Source organism: Cryptotermes secundus, unplaced genomic scaffold, assembly GCF_002891405.2.
Source record: "Cryptotermes secundus unplaced genomic scaffold, Csec_1.0 scaffold967, whole genome shotgun sequence".
NCBI lineage: Eukaryota > Metazoa > Arthropoda > Insecta > Blattodea > Kalotermitidae > Cryptotermes > Cryptotermes secundus.
In genome coordinates, this window is record NW_019731236.1 from 292731 (window position 1) to 310873 (window position 18143).

At 40.4% G+C, this 18143-nt stretch overlaps 1 protein-coding gene across 2 annotated transcripts in view; it reads left to right on the forward strand.

Annotated features, from left to right (window-relative positions):
* Positions 1-18143, forward strand: part of LOC111866625 (multiple C2 and transmembrane domain-containing protein) — a 227876-nt gene that overhangs the window by 155754 nt on the left and 53979 nt on the right. The window contains exons 8-9 of one of the 2 annotated variants that reach the window (XM_023855754.2): positions 942-1050; positions 16420-16446. In XM_023855754.2, coding sequence (XP_023711522.2) covers positions 942-1050; positions 16420-16446 — 136 coding nt within the window. The remainder of the gene's footprint in view (positions 1-941; positions 1051-16419; positions 16447-18143) is intronic. The other variant, XM_033752355.1, reaches the window with a different exon arrangement.

The following is an 18143-nucleotide window of genomic DNA, read 5'->3' on the forward strand; positions in this document are numbered from 1 at the left end:
AGAAAACGCGCCGGCAGAATACATGTGGAACACAAGAAGGATAACAGATCTACTGTTGAGTTTCCTCGACAGCAAAATTCGTTATTCTGTGCAGTAGAGTGCCTTTTCAATTGAGTCGCTTTGTCAACAGCAAGATTTAGGTAGGCCGCACACCGGCATGCCGCAAGATATGTGATACATTTCTCTGCAGTGAGGTATCACCGCGGCTGGTTATCTCTTTTAGAAACGTAATTTATGATTCTCTATATATTAGCATCTCTACTGTTGATTGGGTTTGTCGACAGTAAACTAGGTAACAGGATTTTATAAAGTGCAGGGTCTTAAAGTAGATTTACTTTAGCAACATTCAACTTATGTTATATTTTAGCGTCCTGTTGCACTGATTTAAGTCCATGATTTATTTTATCCGTCTTCTAGTGCATACATCTATCCCCTCTTCTCACTCGCACTACATGTTTCGGCACAAAAGTGCCATCTTCAGTGCTGATCCAATCCACGACAAACTAGTGATATATAGTGTGATATAACATACGCAGTCACAGGAGCAAGACGCAACACAGAGCACTTTTGTGCCGAAACATGTAGTGCGAGTGAGAAGAGGGGATAGATGTATGCACTAGAAGACGGATAAAATAAATCATGAACATTCAACTTTATGGATTTATACAACGCGATATTTATGCCTTTTATAATTATTTATTGTGAATAACAGCATTTTTTATGAGCATAGTGTCGCGACTGTTGGTACACTATCTCAGAAGTGAATATATATTTTCAAGAATACATAATCTCCAAGAATGTAGGAAACACTGAATTCCAGGTCGAATTACACATGGCTCCAAATTGGTGTGCTTCTGTAAAAATTGTATTTGTTTCTTCTTGTTTTGTTCGATTGTTTCAAATTATTAACACTGTAGTATTTTATCACGCCTCAATTGCAGATCTTCCGATATAACTCTGACCCTGTGTGATCCCGCAAAGTCTGAATACCTTGGGGAAATTCATCTCTCGGCGACCCTCTGGCCACGCTCTCAGGAAGACAAAGATCAGGTAAGTGACGTCACCTTGATGTCGGGATGAAGTCTGGAAGTGTTCTGTAGTTCATACGAATTTTATATTTACTTGCTCTATTGTATATTTCATGTTATTTTGGTTCAATGTTGATTACTATGTGTTGAGATTTTCTTTCTGCAGTAAATAAGCTTAAAGTAACGCGGAACATAAAGGGTTTCGAAAGTACTGGATTGAATTAATGCTGCATTAATTTTCTATTTTTGTTTTCTCACACTTTATCCGTGTGGAGGAAAATCTTATGTTCAGAAACCTACTTCTCCTGTAATCGGCCTCCGTAATCTAGGGGTAGCGTTCCCACCTCATGACTCAAGGTACGCGGGTTCAAACCCGGCGGAGGTCGTGGAATTTTTAAGGGCGGAAGAATTCAGGGAACAAGTCCTCCGGGAGGGACTTTAAGCCGTGGGTCCCGTGTCGTAGANTCCCACTCAGACATTAATATTTTCATGACGAAAACATCGTGATTTTCTTCATGCTGGATCACTTTCCTTCACGTCACTACACATCACTAATAGGAGTACTCTAAAGTAACATATCATTATCATAATATTGTCAGGTATGAGGGGTTTACGTGACTAATAATAGTAGGTTCTGGATTAGATGACTGTATTTATTGGCGATTCTATTATAATTACAGTCAACTATACCAGCCCACAATCAGTGTCTGTCTAAGACTAGCTCCATTCCTTACTGGACTACGGGTGCCTTCTCTTCCACTGTGACGAATGTCGAACGAAGAATCGCTGGACACATTCCCTTGTAACTAAAGGCGACCAGAATATAGGTCACCACCTAGAGCAGTCAGTTCTTATTCTCCCGTTGTCACGGAAATGTGTGTTCTTTAATATTCGTTGCCACGGAAACCTCCTAGCAACGGAGGCCCCATTGCTGACTGCGTAACCTGGGGAATCTATTTACAGAACGTTATCTAGCAATGGTTTATTACTGAACCGTTTCCTAACAATGGTCATATTCGTCACAATATCATCCCCCGTGAGGTTAGATGGAAGCAAAAATGTAAAATGTGAAAATGGATTGAGAATAGAAATAACAATGGCCAGTAGTGACAGTTGTAGTAACTGAACTGATGTAAACAGTGTCAGTAGTTGTATGTACTGTAGTTTGTATGTTCGTATGCATTGAACCTGTGTAGCACAAAAACCTGGTGTTATATGGACACGGTTCTATGCTAGTAATGAAACTCGACTCAGTAAACTAACTAAACTAGGCTGAACTATGAAGAGTGCTGTCTTCTGGAATGTGGTGCCGTGTAGATCTTGTGTGAACCGGCGTTTCGGTTTTTACGAGTAGCTATGTACTAATTGTTGGTAATCTCTGAGGTCGAATAATGTAGTGGTTTTTAAGTATTAGTTAGTGGCATGTGAAGTTGTATCTATTGTTATTTAGTGTAATACTTAATTTTACTAATTTTGTAACACTGTGCTGAAACATAGATTAGAAGAGGATTTCTACTTCTGCTGAAAGCTTCTTTGCAACATGCCTAAACAAATGCAGAGACCTATTACTACTTTGATTCTTCTCATAATAGCATGAATGTGATAGTAAACACACGTTTGAAGTAATCTTAATCGTGGAATGACAGGAAACATCACCTCTGCCCGGACTTTCGTTTAGCGATGTGGTCCATCTTTACCCACTTCTTATTGAAAAGAGATCCAAGTATCAGCGTTGAGTCCTTCCTCCTTGGGGGCAAACATCGGCAACAGAGACCGCGGAGGCAGTTACAACGTGTGCCAACCTGTGTGCAATAGAAGTTCCATTCTGATGTTCACAGGATCAACGTATATTGTGCTACATAGGATCGCATGTCTTCGTTTTTAAAAGCTGATCAACAGTGAAAAGAGAGAAATTATTTATTTTTGTATCTTGTTAAATATACACTACACACACTAGTATGAATGGGGGAGAAGTTGAATGCATATGGAATATTGGTGGGAAAGCTAGAAGGAAGGAGACCACTAGGAAGACCAAGACGTAGGTGGGTGGACAGTATTAAAATGGATTTTAGAGAGAGAGATTGGGACGGTATAGACTGGATCGTTCTGGATCAGAATGGTGACAAATGGATGGCTCTTATGAACACGGTGATTCAGTTCTTGAGTAGCTGCACAATTGACGGCTTCTCAAGAAGGGCTCAGCTCCATGACTGAATGAGTGATACACTACATCAAAGAATGAAGATTGCTGTATTCTGGGATGTCACGCCGTGTGGTCTGGTAGAAGTTTACCGACTGCTTTGAGGCTGTACGTTTCTCCAGAACGTCGACAAATTTCTACCATACTACACGGCGTCACACTGCACTTCAAAGTCGCCGCTGTAACGTCCCCAAAGAATGATTCAGTGTAAGTTGTATATCGTAATAATAAGCTTATCTATGTTTCCCTTTTGTATTTTTTGCAATACGTGTGTTATCCTGATAAAGCCTCATTTCTACAGAAGTCAAAGCCCTGCGGCGTGAACATCGGTTGTAATGCAGACGTTTTATTGAGCATGAGAATTGCGTTGCCGGCTTGAGGTCCCGCTGTGCGTCAGCGCCATTAGGAAGTCTGTGACGTCACATAAAGAGTATGAGTTAATCAAAATGGTAAATGTGACAAAATAAACTTGCAAAATGGAAGTTCTGACGTTACCGCTTAGAAACCAAAGCAATGTTGAACCATGGTTCAGGATTTCCATTTCAATTTAGATTCTAAGTTACATTCCCGTTCAGTACAGCCCTTAATGGCACAAGGCATCACAATCTTACCTAATCTATATAAATAAAAATATTTTATATAATTCTTCTTTATTTATTAGGCATTCCGGCCCGTTTCCATTCAGAATTAATCTGAAATTATGAATCTTGAGGACAGTCAGTAGGACTCCTTGGATGGGGTCAGCTGTCGCAAGGCCGCTGCCTACATAGGGCAACACAAACACACACAAAAAAAAGTGGATATACGTATATACAGCCATGCGTTGAGTAGGATTTGAATCCACGATCCCAATGTTGAAGAGAAAATATTTCGTGTCTTATACCGCACAGAGTTAACGTGATTCTAAAAATATGATCTTTCATATTCCTAATGCTGAGCCCCAAGAATGCTTTTATCCTTCCGAAACCTTGGTTTAGGGCGTCAGTGGCAGCCTCCTGTGCAGCCTTGCATGTTGCTCCTGGTTTATATCATATCCTTTTGTAGCGATTTGCTGTTTTAACCTGAGTTTCACTGAAGCTCATACGTGTATTTAACACTTGTGATATGGATATTGAATATAATTGAATTGAACTGAATTGAATTTAATACAGACACAATGACCCAACGCCTTTGAACCCACTCCTTCACACGTAGTACCCCTACGGTGTATGGGTTCTCTTTCACATTTTTCCTTATTAAGCCGGGATAGCTCAGTCGGTACAGCGACGGGTTACGGGCTGGACGACTGAGGGGTCGGAGTTCGATTTCCGGTAGGGTCAAGAATTTTCCTCAAGTCGTCCAGACCGGCTCTGGGGTCCACCCAACCTCTTATCGAATGGGTGCCGGGGGCTCTTTCCGAGGGGGTAAAGCGGACGGGGCGTGAAACTGATCGCTCACCTCCGACTAGTGCCATAGTCAAGAAAATGTGGATCTATACATCCACTCCCCCATATGCCTTCGTGGCATAGTGCTTAATTAGTTAAGCACAAGGACAACTTTACTGTACATTATCTGCGTTAGTAAAAAGGCCTTGCGATGTCCTCACCTATATCCAAGGAGAAATGCTGTTGGCTCAAGCATTTTAAAAATATTCACAGCGATGCACAGTCTGAGGTGCTGCATTGGGTCTGTCTAACACTAAGGCAGCGAGTTCGAATCCCTCTCGGTGCCTATCAGCGTTTTCAGTGTTGTGTTATCGTGTGTTGTAAAGGCCTTACGGCGATCTAATTCCGCGTCCAGTGACTCCTACAAAATGTTTAAGGGTTCAAAATTTCAAAATTTCAAAATTATTTCTGCATCGAACATGTCGGAGTTCTTAATCAGTGGAAGAAGAAGAAGAAGATGAAGAAGAAGAAGACGGAGATGGCAGGGAGATGTGTTTCCGTTCGGTTACATTTCCGTTAAGACTTGCATGCTACTCATTCTTCTTCGTCAAATCACATGACCTATTTCGTGCCGGAACTGTTTGCTGTACTTGCATTTTACAAAAAGGAAAATCAATATTCCACATTAGTCAAATGCATAATTCCAAGAATTACTGCAAGTCACGCCCTTTTTTAACCCATGTTTGCGTAGATTATAAAGGGTGTTTGCGTGTTGAGGACATAGGCGGGTTGGGGAGTGTTTCGACCTAGATAAAAGAATAGTAGCATAACACCCATTTCTACTGTCTCTGTTACCGTTATGGGCTGAGGAGTGACTTAAATAGCGATAAAGCAACATGACTCCAAGATGGTTAACAGCGGTAACAGTGTACCTACGTCAGTAGTATTTAAGCAGTCACTGTGCTGGTGGATATGATCTCGCAACATGAACGGACAGTTAGATCAGGTTATGATTAGTCGCTTGTCGGCCAGCGCTCTATACGCGTATGCTTTCTATTGGTAGCGGTGCTCCATGTTCCTGTATCCCAGTCGTATTTACTCGGGCCTTAATATTGCGATGCCTGTTAAACAGTTATGGCTCTGTATTTATCAGTTGAAAGAATGGGCTTGGCTCATATGCTGATAGTCTGAAGTTGGGCGAAGTCATTTAGATCAGTGTTGTGTGTTTAGTAATTGCGCGGTAAACTGACAACTCATTGTACATATTGGTACATAAATATATGTGCTTGAAGGAATCTTGTTCAGATTCCTAACACTTATAATTGAAGAGCTATATTTTAATGATACCGATTCAGATGTTTTTTAAAAACGTGCCATGTGTAATAACATTGAAATAGGTTCCAAACGGCAGATAATAGCCGTTAAATTTAGTGCTGCAATTGGTTATTATTGAATACGATCCGTCATCGTGTCACCCAGATGTTACAGTGAATATGAAGTCTTTAGTTCAGTCATTGAACAAATATGAAAGAATTATTTGCTGTGAATCAAAAGATGATTGTGAAACTCCATCGTACCCATCTGAAAGACACCGCCAAGAACGCCAAGAAGACCCTGAAGACAGGATGGAAGGTTAGTGCACTATGTAATAATGTAACTTCAGTTTGTATGGGACCAAAGTAACTTTAATTTATTTTTCCAATTGGAAAGATTCGTGCAGTTAGATCAGTGTAAACTCAGCGTTCCTGATTTTTAAGTGTACGGTAACGTCAAAGATTATAGATTTCCCCCTCTATTTTATTGAATCATGAGTTATCGAATTTTCTGTCTCGCCACTTTGTTGGTATGCTTTAGGAACTTAAAGAGTGCCTACTCCCTAGAACGTGCAAAGGCAGAAATACAGACGCGTGAGAATTTTAAGAAGTACATGTTCAGACTTATTCTGTGATTCAACCAAACAACCACAGTAGAGACACTACCTGACAGATCGTCTTTTCGGTGTGCGTAACAGATTATCCTTCTATTTTTTGTTTGTTAATTTTCCATAATTAGCCGTGTTCTGTTCCTGAAAGACGGAGAGGCAAGTGACGTGTAGAAGTTGTTGATTTTGACAGCTCTACTGTTCATTTAGACAAATATTCACTTTCAGTATATCAATTATGACGGTAGAATCATCCGAAAATCATGTCTTCAGCTTGCACAGTTAAGTTTCACGCAGGCAGGCTTGGTAATTGCCTCGCCTTCAGTTCGGTGAAGTATAGCATAATCATGGCTGCCGTAAGACTTGTGGGGCGGGACCAGTGGTGTACTTCTATTGAAACATGCTTTGAAGTTACGTCATCAACATATAACGACATAGTGCATTACGTCATGTTCGGATACTGATGTAAATCGATACGTCGTCATCAGTGAAATACTGGTCATAGTATCAACAAAGAGTGGATAAAGTCCGAAAACCTAATATCTCTGTGAAGATATGGCGCTTGAGCGTAAGCTTACTGTTTTTATACGACTACGATAACAGACGAAAGATTGCAACTTGACCTCAGTAAAGGTGATTTGTTACAGGCGTGTCAACAGTTTATAACTACGGTGCCTACATAGTGCGGTGGGCTCACGTAATTCGCTGAGACAACGGCCAGTATTTTATTAACTGTTTATAGATACTGCAATAAGAATCTTTCGGCATTTACCGTCTGGTTTTCTGAGACATTCCCTAAAGCGTAGAAATGTAAGTGGCCACTATAAATTTCTCCTTGTTATTTCAAAATATACGACTTTTAACTATCAAACATAAACAGACAAAAACAAACTCCGTAGCCTGTATTCCGCAAGAGAAGTATACCGACCGAGCGACCGCCGCTTGTCGGAGAAGTTAGTGCCAACTTTTGCGGATAGTTGCTGTCACGTGGTCAGCGCAACGGATCCTCAAGACCGTTAAATTCGGTTTTCTAGACCGGAGCCACTATTTCCTTGAAATAGCTCCTGAATTATCCTCACGAGGCAGAGCCCCGTTCCAGACCCTCCACTTTTAAAAAATTTGGTAGTCCCAGGAATTGAACCCGGGACCTCTGGATCTGTAGCCGGGAACTCTAACCACTAGACCATAGAGGCACAACCTATCTGACTATAAATCAGTAGGAGATACCATTTACACTGGACAAGCTACTTTCCGGTGCTTAGCTAGTCACGTTCCCTCCACTTTCCTTTAGAGTGCTAAAGCTATCAGATAATTCGCAAAACAAAGGACGGAATAAGGCAAATAAACACGTAGGTAAACTGGAAAGTAGTTAGTTAGTTATTGGAGAGGGTGGGTTTCCCCATGCACTGAGACCTGTATTGGTCCATTGTGCTTCCCTCTATGATTTCTACCAGTCTCTATATCCTACCGGTACTGGTGCTTACCATCAGTCCCGCCCAGCCAACGAGACCGACTCTTCTAGCTGAGAGGTATCTATAATGCTTCCCCCATCTACCAGAGGTATTGGAGACTGCTGATGGGCGGGAAACGTCCGTAAATTTGACTCAGTGACCTCCTTTGGAGATATGAGGTTCTTTTACTTGACGTAAAGCTACAACACGGGACCCACGGCTTAAAGTCCCTCCCGGAGGACTTGTTCCCTGAATTTTCCGCTCTTAAAAATTCGACGACCTCCGCCGGGTATTTGAACCCGCGTACTACGAGTCATGAGGTGGGAACGTCTAGACTACGGAGGCCGCTAAAGTGGAAAGTAAATACACATAGTACGCAAATGAGGAAATAATTAAGTACATAAATGACGAAATATGCAAGTAAAAACACTGATACAACATTAAAATTTCGGTCTAATGAGATGTATCGCCCTGTAATTTTGTAGGTGGGTGTACCAATGTTTCGGAGAAAGCTTCCGCCCCCAAACTTCAGGCTAGAAGAATATTATGAGTACATCATATGTGAAATTTTTTCCATGCTGAAGACAATAAGAAATAAAAATAAAATTATAACCTTCGAGAGTGATGGAAAGAACTGGAAACAAGATACACATTTACGTACGATACTGAAACAAATCAGTACTTTCAGTTGCTTCCGATATAAGGTATCTTCAGAAGGGACAATTAGTTTAGAATTTTATGAGAAAGTAAGGAATTTTGTTTTCTAAATTTACATATACCAAGTACTGCAGCTACGTTGTATGCGAAAACGTTGTAGTGTGTATTAAAACTGGTTTATCTAATTTATGTAGAGTGCAGAGATTTGAGAGAAGGTATTTTGGGGAAAATCTAGATAAAATATAATTCTCTTTGTAGGCAAGGGAGCCGTAAATTAAATTTAAATTTGAAACATAAGCATATTGCAAGGAAAGTAAGAGTTATTAAAATAATATGTCAGTGTAACTGCTTCATAGTTGATTAAAGTATAAATCTGTATAAGTAACTGTAAATTGGCTGTCTTGAATAAATTACAGTGGAGAAGAAAGTCACTTTATTCGCATTAAACTTTATGCTATAATGCGGTCTTATTTATTTAAGAAAAATGTCTGTGTCATTATGGTTGTAGAGCGTGGGCGCTGAAAAAACAAATCACTTAAAATTGCAAGCTTATTGCATTAATGCGATCGTTTATTGCATACAGAGTATGAAACAAAAAGCATCAAGCAGAAGTTAGAATTTTAAATTAAAATAAATGAATATGATATAAAGCTTAACTCAAAGAAGATTCGGGACGCCGGGAAGATAGCAGTGCAGCTAACAAATGCTGATATACAAAAACAAAATGGCTGGAACACAACTTCAGGCCAGTGGGACCGGAACTGACACACTCCTTAGTGTAGGTTATTGCGATGGGAATACTGCTTTCAGCACACCCACCCCTTCATTACTTCAGTATCTGAAACAAACAACTTCTTCTCCACAAATCATCCCTTCTCATCTCAGTAAAATCGTTATTGCCGACTTGTTTCAGCGAAGAAAACTCGACCTTCGTCATAGAAGAGAATACAGTAAAACTTGGTTATAGCAACATCGGTTTCTGCGACACCTTGTCTGTTGCGTCAAATATTCAATGGTACGAACTAATTCCTCATAAAGCAACTGTTTTTATACCTTGATTAGTACGACATGCACAAATGCATCAACCTCGTATGTAACGTCATTTTCATTCCTGAATTTCTCTGATATGGACACTGAACGTAATTTAGAAAGTGTGTATTGGGCAAGTAACAGGAAACAGATGAAGATAACTGATTACTGTACTCGTATCTACGTACAGTAAGGCACAACAGTTGATGTAATCTACTGTAATTTGGTGAGTAGGCCTACCTTTAATATACAGTATTAGTGCGGTGTGTACTGTCAGTGAAAAGCGCTGTAATATGTCTTTGATATTACACATTTGGGCAATTCCACGTTAATGTTACGTTAGTCTGTACTTAACTACGTATTTCACTAAAAAAATGCAACATTTTAACTCGGTTTTTGGTAGATTTTTACGTGACTAACATAAGGCTACTGTGGAAGTGCCCATTTCGGTTACAACGACATTCGTTTATAACGACACTATTTTTAGGTCCCTTTGATGACGTTATAGCCAAGTTCTACTGTATATTGAAGCATGACCCAAGAAAATGTGGAATTAGAGGATGTTTCAACTGTTTGAAAGCGACAGAGGGGTTGGTATCCCTGTTGGTTGACTGGCATTATATTGTTTCTTTTGAATTCAGCCACATGTTGGAATCTAATCAGATTTCTATTCGCGCCAGATAATACATAATTATCTTTTATGTTGTAACAATGCAAATGAATTTTCAGTCGTTGATGTTGATGTGTGAATGGATGTCAGTTACCATATAAATTGCGTTTGAATTAAATGTACTTCAGTTGTCGTATTTCCGCTTCCCGTCAGCTTTCACTCTGAGCGTGACGCTTCACCATTTTAGTTTCATTTTACGTCATCCCAAATGCTGCATTGAATATCCGTCCAAATCACGTGATTATAGCATTCCTCGTCCTCCGTTTCAGTTAGATAATCTAGCAACAATTCCTTAATTTTACATCACGAAAACTAAAGAATAATCTTTAGCCTACTTTCCTTATTTTGAAAAAATAAAAGTAAGATTATGGGATGACCCTGCTGTCTGTATCTATTTATTCCCTCCTATTAACTTTTAAATGGTTGAGCCAAACTTTATGGAAACTTTGTATGTGCGCCACGGCACCTGGGCTCGTAAACCCGTCCCACAATTCTGTATGTTCATATGTGAATCCCCTTTGCTAGCCAACGGCTTGGTAAACACTTTACCGCGACAACGAATACACACTCCAAAAAATAAATATTGGAGACGTCTTTTTTCTATTAGTTCCGTGCCCTGTGAAAACATAAGCAATCCATTCTTCCCAGAACTTCTTGTTCAGTAATTCTAAGAATTCTTCCATGACTACCTTACCACTGCCTCCCACTTCCCTTCGATCATCCTCCAAGGAAAGTGTAAAGGCTGTGCAGGGTATTGTCTTCTGGTATATGACTCCATGTAGGAATGTCCGATATTTTTGCGCATGTTTCGGCGGAAAATACTGCATCATGTGCGTCATCCTTCGATCCTGAAGACAGAGGCACTACGTTCCCCGAAATGTGAGTAAAATTCTACCAGACTTCACATTCCAGAAGGCATTCTTCATGGTTACCGCCATGAGGACCTGATGTCTCACATCTACGGAAACTCCTTAACAATTCCGTAATAATTGACCCCTAGTAGCTTCCTCTGACTTTGCTTTGGTCTTCCCACCTTCGTTGAACCTCCCCTCAACTTCTATGGTTTTAGCTTAGGAGAACTCTGAAATATCAGACCGTCTTGTAAGATAATAGACCAAAACCGTGCTGTGTAATTATATACTTCACGTATGTGGGTTTGCGAGACGAATATAACGGGTTCTGGGTAGGATGATTGGATGTGCTGGCACTTCTAGTATAAGTCGCAACAATAACATCTTGCAAACAATTACTCGCTCCATTCCTTATTGGACTACGATTGTCTTCTCTTCCACTGTCACCGACTTGGTTCTGATTTACGAAACGGTCACTTCTTCAGCTTCCGTTGTCCACAGATGAACACTCAACTGAACTACAGAACTCCCTTCTGAATCATTGACCTCCCTTACGAGTGCTGAATAATTAAACTATCCTTAACTGAATTAACTTTCAAGCGACCCGAATATAGATCACCACCTCGAACAGTTCGTGCTATTCTGTTTCTCCGTTGCCACGAAACGTGCTTACCGAACCGTTACTCACCAATTTATTATTCTGTATCTGTTAGTTGCAGCGGGAATGTGTGTATGAGGAGCCGTTGGTTAGCAGTGGACTCCCGCTCTGCCTCCACTATTCCGATTTGCAGGCGTCATGTCACAGTATTAATCGCTTGCTGGCTTAAAAAGGGTTATTCAAAAAGAATGAACCGATTTTATTACACAATATTTTATTAAAGGAAAGCAATACAAAACTCCAGCCAAGTCACAAGTATTCTACTCACAATAAACTTTTATTTCCTGTCTTACAAGTGTTCAATGTGGCCACCACCTGCAGCACGGGCAACATCAATGAGATAAGAGAATTCCTCCAGGCACCTATCAGCATATCACGCTGCACTGACTTAATCGCTGTTTTTATTCGATGTTTAAGGTCATCGAGGTTAGTGGGTAGCGGTGGAACATAAACGTGATCTTTTACATATCCACACAAGAAGAAGTCACACACGGTGAGGTCTGGGGATCTCGCAGGCCAAGCACAAAGAGCAAGGTCTTGGGCCCCCTTCCGACCAATCCATCGCTGGGGCACTTTTTCATTTAAAAAAGCTCGGACCATCAGGTGCCAATGGGGCGGTGCTCCATCTTGTTGAAAAATGAAGTCATGCGAATCTGCTTGCAGTGAAGTGAAGAGCCAGTTTTGGAGCATATCGAGATAGGTTTGTCCTGTAACGGTGTTTCCTTCAAAGAAAAAGGGACCATAAACCTTGTCCTGAGACACAGCACAGAAGACGTTCACCTTAGGGGAATCTCTTTCGTGCTCAACTGTTTCATGTGGGTGCTCTGTTCCCCAAATACGCACATTGTGACGATTGACTGTGCCGCTCAAGTGAAAAGTCGCTTCATCACTAAAAATTAAACGTGAAATGAAGGTTTCGTCTTCCATCATCTCCAGCATCGAATCGCAAAATTCCATCCGCTTCCTTTTGTCGTCATTGGTAAGTGCCTGAACGAGCTGCAGTCTATATGGTTTCAAATGTAGACGTACTGTTAGCACACGCCAAACAGTGGATTGAGGGATCGCAAGCTCACGGCTACCTCAATTTGTTGACTTCCGCGGGCTCCTCTCAAACGCAGCACGGATTCTCGCCACTTGTTCCTCCAAGACTCGTGGTCGTCCTGGACTTTTTCCTTTACACAGACACCCACTCTCTTGAAACTGTCAAAACCACCGTCGAATGTTCTTAGGACAGGGCGCATTAATGCCGAATCGCCTTCGAAAAGCACGCTGCACCGTGACAACCGAATTTGTTTTCGCGAACTCGAGAACGCAGAACGCCTTTTGCTGAGGACTCGCCATTCCGAGGGTAAACGAACAAATGAACGTTGCCGCAAGAACGACGCCACTTCAGCGCCCCTGTGGCAGCCATTCACAACTTAGATGACTCCTCTTTCAAATGGTCACTGACTCATTATATGATGATGCTTGAGAACTGAAGCAATGCGTCATGAAATCGGTTCATTCTTTTTTAATTACCCTGTATAATTTCCTTTCTTCTGTTACCACAAAACTTCCATCGCCTCAGTTTCTCGTGTCAACATGTCCGCGATGACAGTGGTACAGCGTGTTTGCACGGGCTCCGATGTTCTTTTTAAAGGACTGTAGGGTTAGAATCCCAGTTCTGACTGAGCCCAAATACATGCAGATTATTTGAGGTTCCCACGACGTGGACTCTGGGACGTGACGTCGTGAAGTCAAGTAAATGTTTACCGACATTTCTGAGTAATGTTACAGCTTCCATATTTAGGGTGTCCTGTATTCTAGCATATATTTACTGGAGTTTCGAAGGAGAATGTTGTCTCCATTTTCACAATATTTCTGTATTGGAAAGTGACCAGCTATGAAATTTCATTCGATATAGGAGATCTTCTTTACCGAATTCCATTAATCACATTACTATATGTATCATAAATCTTTTAAATCCCTTAAGTGGCCGAATCAGTGGCAACTATATTTCCATTGTAGGATCTGGTAGCAAAATACCACGGATCCTGAATTAACAAGAAACTACCATGGATCCTCAATGAATAATTAATAGCTCGGGCGAATGCTTTTGCTCTGCCGTTACGTTGACTTCCTAATTAAAGTGCTTTTGGAGCTCTTTACAGTAATTGAACTAACTCCATGGAATGAAATAGGCCTACTTCTTTTGAACTGTTAGTCTAGCTAATCAAGAAATTCTCCGTCTTTATGGAACCCGAAGGTTTATTACTGTGTTCACAACAGCCTGCGACTTGGGTCTATCCTGAGTTATATAAGCACAGTCTTCTCCTTCACAGTATATTCTCCGAAAATCTAATTTGATACAATACTTACATCTACTCCCACTTCTACCTGTTAATATATTTTTAATCCGGACAATTTCTATACAAACGGCTCACAGATGGCGGTGAGGTTGTCAGCCTTACGCCCCGGATACCCTTTATCCACAGGAAGATTCCTGGTACTTATTTCTGTTAGAGGTTGAGTCGACTCCAGGATCATAGTGCTGCTGGAAGGATTAGGTCAATTGAAAAATCCAGTTACCTCATCGGGAATCGAACACGCGACCTTTAGGCTTGTGGCACAGTTCCTCAACCAACTACGATACCGCGTGCCCCCTCCCATGATCCTACTATTTATTATTTTATGAAAGCAAACAAGTGCAATATTGAATATTGGAATCTGCGAATTTTTATTTAACGTAATTTTTGGCTGGGTAAAGTAAAAGTGTAGGTCGTGAAAGTGGAGTACATTTCAGAAACAGGTGCTTGAAAACCAATACTAAAATAGAAAGAAGTTAATAAAAAGGTTTCAGTTCCAGCTGGAAACAAAATATTATGGCTGAGAAGTGTGTTGGCGTGACATACGATAATTTCATTTGAAATTGATATCTCTGTTTGTTTTCTTTGCCTTGATGACAAGATAACGATAATGACTTCTAAGCAAGATTCACAGCATCAAATTACTTAATATGCAAGACCTTATTGACTTCATAGCCAGAACTTTTTTTTTTATTTACATAATATTAGCAATCAGAATTGCGTTTGATTCTATAAGCTAATTTGCTGTATTATTCTTCGTGACCTGGATAGGGCTTATCCGGAGATAAGTCCTCGCTAACCCTCTCTCAGGTCGGNTAATTTCTTCCAATAGCCAGAACTTAGAAACGTTTTAGTACGATTGACAGCAAAGACACTAATGATACTTTAAATAAGAATGTTGTGGGCTGGATTCATTTGGCTCAGGACAGAGAACACGGTAATGCACTTTCGGGTTAAGTAAAATTATGAGAATATTTCGAAAATCTGAGCAATTTTTAACTTCTTAAGAAGGGTTCAGCTCATTGGAGTAAACCAATTAGCTAAGCGAAAATTAACGTGAACCTACCGTGTCAGATATTTCCCGTGCACAGGAGTGGACAAAAATCTCAGGCAGTTGACTGAAAATTGTTATTTTATTCGAAATACAATCTGAAGCAGTCTTTCCCGTAGCATACTTCAGCTTGATTAGGTCAAAGTACATTGTTAAAACATGTTTGCATGTTCCTCACATAACTATATGATTTGTTGATATCTGTTGAAATAATAACGTAAAGTTTTATAACCTTTGATGCATCCGCATTTTCGATTAACAGTAAGCTAAATGGTGATTATAATGTTTGCTCCTATAATAATGTTTTTCACCGAGCGATCTGGCCTAAGTGGCAACGCGTTTCACGCATATTCGAAAGATCGGGACGCCGACTGTCCTGAGTGATTTACGAGTATATTGTGACAGATTGGGCCGTTTCTAGGAAACATATTCCAGCCAACGAGCATCCAACAATACAGGGCGTCCGTTTTTGGCACGCCTAACAAGAATACATGATATCCGTTGCTAAGCAGCGATGTATTTTCTGTGAGTGGTCCGTGCCGAGCCTATATAGGGAGCAGTGAACACTGCTGTAGACGATTCGTCGAGAAGATTCGTCAGGAAAATTCGTCACGAAGACCTCGTTCAAGGCAGTCCAATAGTTGATGTGTTAGTGTAATAACGAATTGTAGTTACGTCGTGGAAATTATAAAATAAATTGAGTTATCAAATCTGGAACCGATTATTTACTGTCGCGTTACCAAGATACACCTTACCTCGGTCTCTCAAGCCAGATGTCTGGACAGTACATCTAACTAGGCCAAGATCATTTCCTTCCATGTTTCTTCCAGTTCATTATTCACCTATTACTTTACTATTCGGCGTTATAAAATGTGGAGACATTGACAACTTCATTTAATAAACAATAAATAAATATTTTCTTCAGGTGTAACTTTTCGTTGCTTTGCACTTGACAATTGATTTGAATCCCGTAGTATTATGAACCACTATCATAGAAGTGTCAGTAGATCTTTTTTTCTCTCATAGGTAACCTGATACGTCTATTATTATGATCTGTAACAAATTTGGAGGCTTCTTCAAACAACAATTTAAGTTTCAGTAAAACCACAAAATATCATAATTATAATACGAGAAGAACATAAGTTGAATGTAACGGGCCATGATAATTAATCTGCTTGATTTCCTTTCTTACAGACAACCAATATTAATTTGAGGAAACAGGTTTGTTAGCTTCGTGCATGAAAAGCCACCGTGCTCGTGGTGTCTTCCCATGCTTCGCTAGTAATATTCAAGTGCTCTGTCTTGCTTGCTGTCCGCTTTGCAGTTCTCTCCATGCTTACCTAGAGCATGACAATTTAATGAACCTGTCTCTGGGGTCTTAAATTTAGACCTGAGAAATTATTCAATGACTTGCCTTATGGAACTTTCTCTGGTACATAATACTGATGTTGGATTTGTGGGATATTTTGTTTATAGATAGAATTCATATCGAGTACTGTACATACAAATAACTTTTTTCTTTCATTATCGATAGAATTTCTAGAAAATTGTCCATTTTATATGAAAAGAATTAAAAGGAAATATTTTCAGTAGATTAAGAATAATTTTATGGTCAGTGGGTGTCTCGGTACACCTTCGTCACAGCTTCCTGAAACACCTGTAATCTTCATTGTTTTAGTTTTTCGTTCTTGAAATTACCCTACAGATGGCGCTAGGATTTCCGACATCTCGCCGGCCGTATGTTATCGTTATCACTGTAAACTGTAACAGTATTATTTCTGTTTCAACAGCGTAGTATATTTTCCTGATTGTTATTTAACAAAACACATAAGCCTACGGCTTCAGTTGCTATATCGTTGGGGTGCGGGCTGGACGGCTTCGGTTCAATTACCGGCATGGGCTAGAGACTTCATCAATTCCACAACGTTATGATCATCTTGGAGCCCACCCAGCCTTCTACTCAATGGTACCGGGGACCCTGTCCCCTGGGGTAAAGCTGCAAGGACGTCAAAGTGACCGCTCATCCACACCTAGTGCTGAGGTCAAGAAGAGTGCAGCTATAACTCCATTCCTCCACACTTCTTAATGTCGTGGTGCTCAATAAATTAAGCACAAGGACAATTTTACCTGTTAATTTTTAGGCTTACAACTGTTGCTGATGGACGAACGACGTAACTTAATTGAGCTTGTGTCTGTAGTCGCACTAAGGAATAACAGACGTGAGAGTGGTGCTTCAAGAAATCGATGGAGGTAGGAGCTAGGACAACTGTTAGGTCCCACAAAACAGGGATGACTGTGTTGACGAAGAATTGGAATTCTCGACATCCCATGCATTCTTTAGCGCCCTCCTCGGTTTACACACAGAATAAAAATTTTCTGTCATGATTCGCTGTACTCCTAACATTCCCCTAACAACTTTGTATAATCGAAACGTAAGACCCAGTTATGGACCTTTATTTATCTGTCAAATTTTCGGATACGCTAATTACAGTGGCGGCGTGGTCTAACGCGCACATTGGTCTCGGATCTCGCCTTCGGTTAGCTCGGTGAAGGAATGAATGTCCTCGCTTTACTTGTTTCAGCACGTAGGCGAAAAGATTTGATTTGCATTCTGTCGCGAAATGAAGCATAAGTGGTGTGAAGAACAGTGTACTGATTACTGAACGTTCATGAAATGAACAAAGTGAGACAGTATGACTAAATGCAAGTTTCAGAAAACTACAGGAAACGAGGCGGGGCTGTGTGAACAATAGATAACACAAGTGTTTTGGAGATGGTGGGGTTGAATGTGCTACAGAATATAGGCTACAGTTAAAATGTTTGGAGCAAAGAAAAACGGAAGGAAACGTTTTCATGTTGAAACGGATGGACATAAATGATGATTCAGCAGAAAGAAAATAATCAAGATGAATATCTTC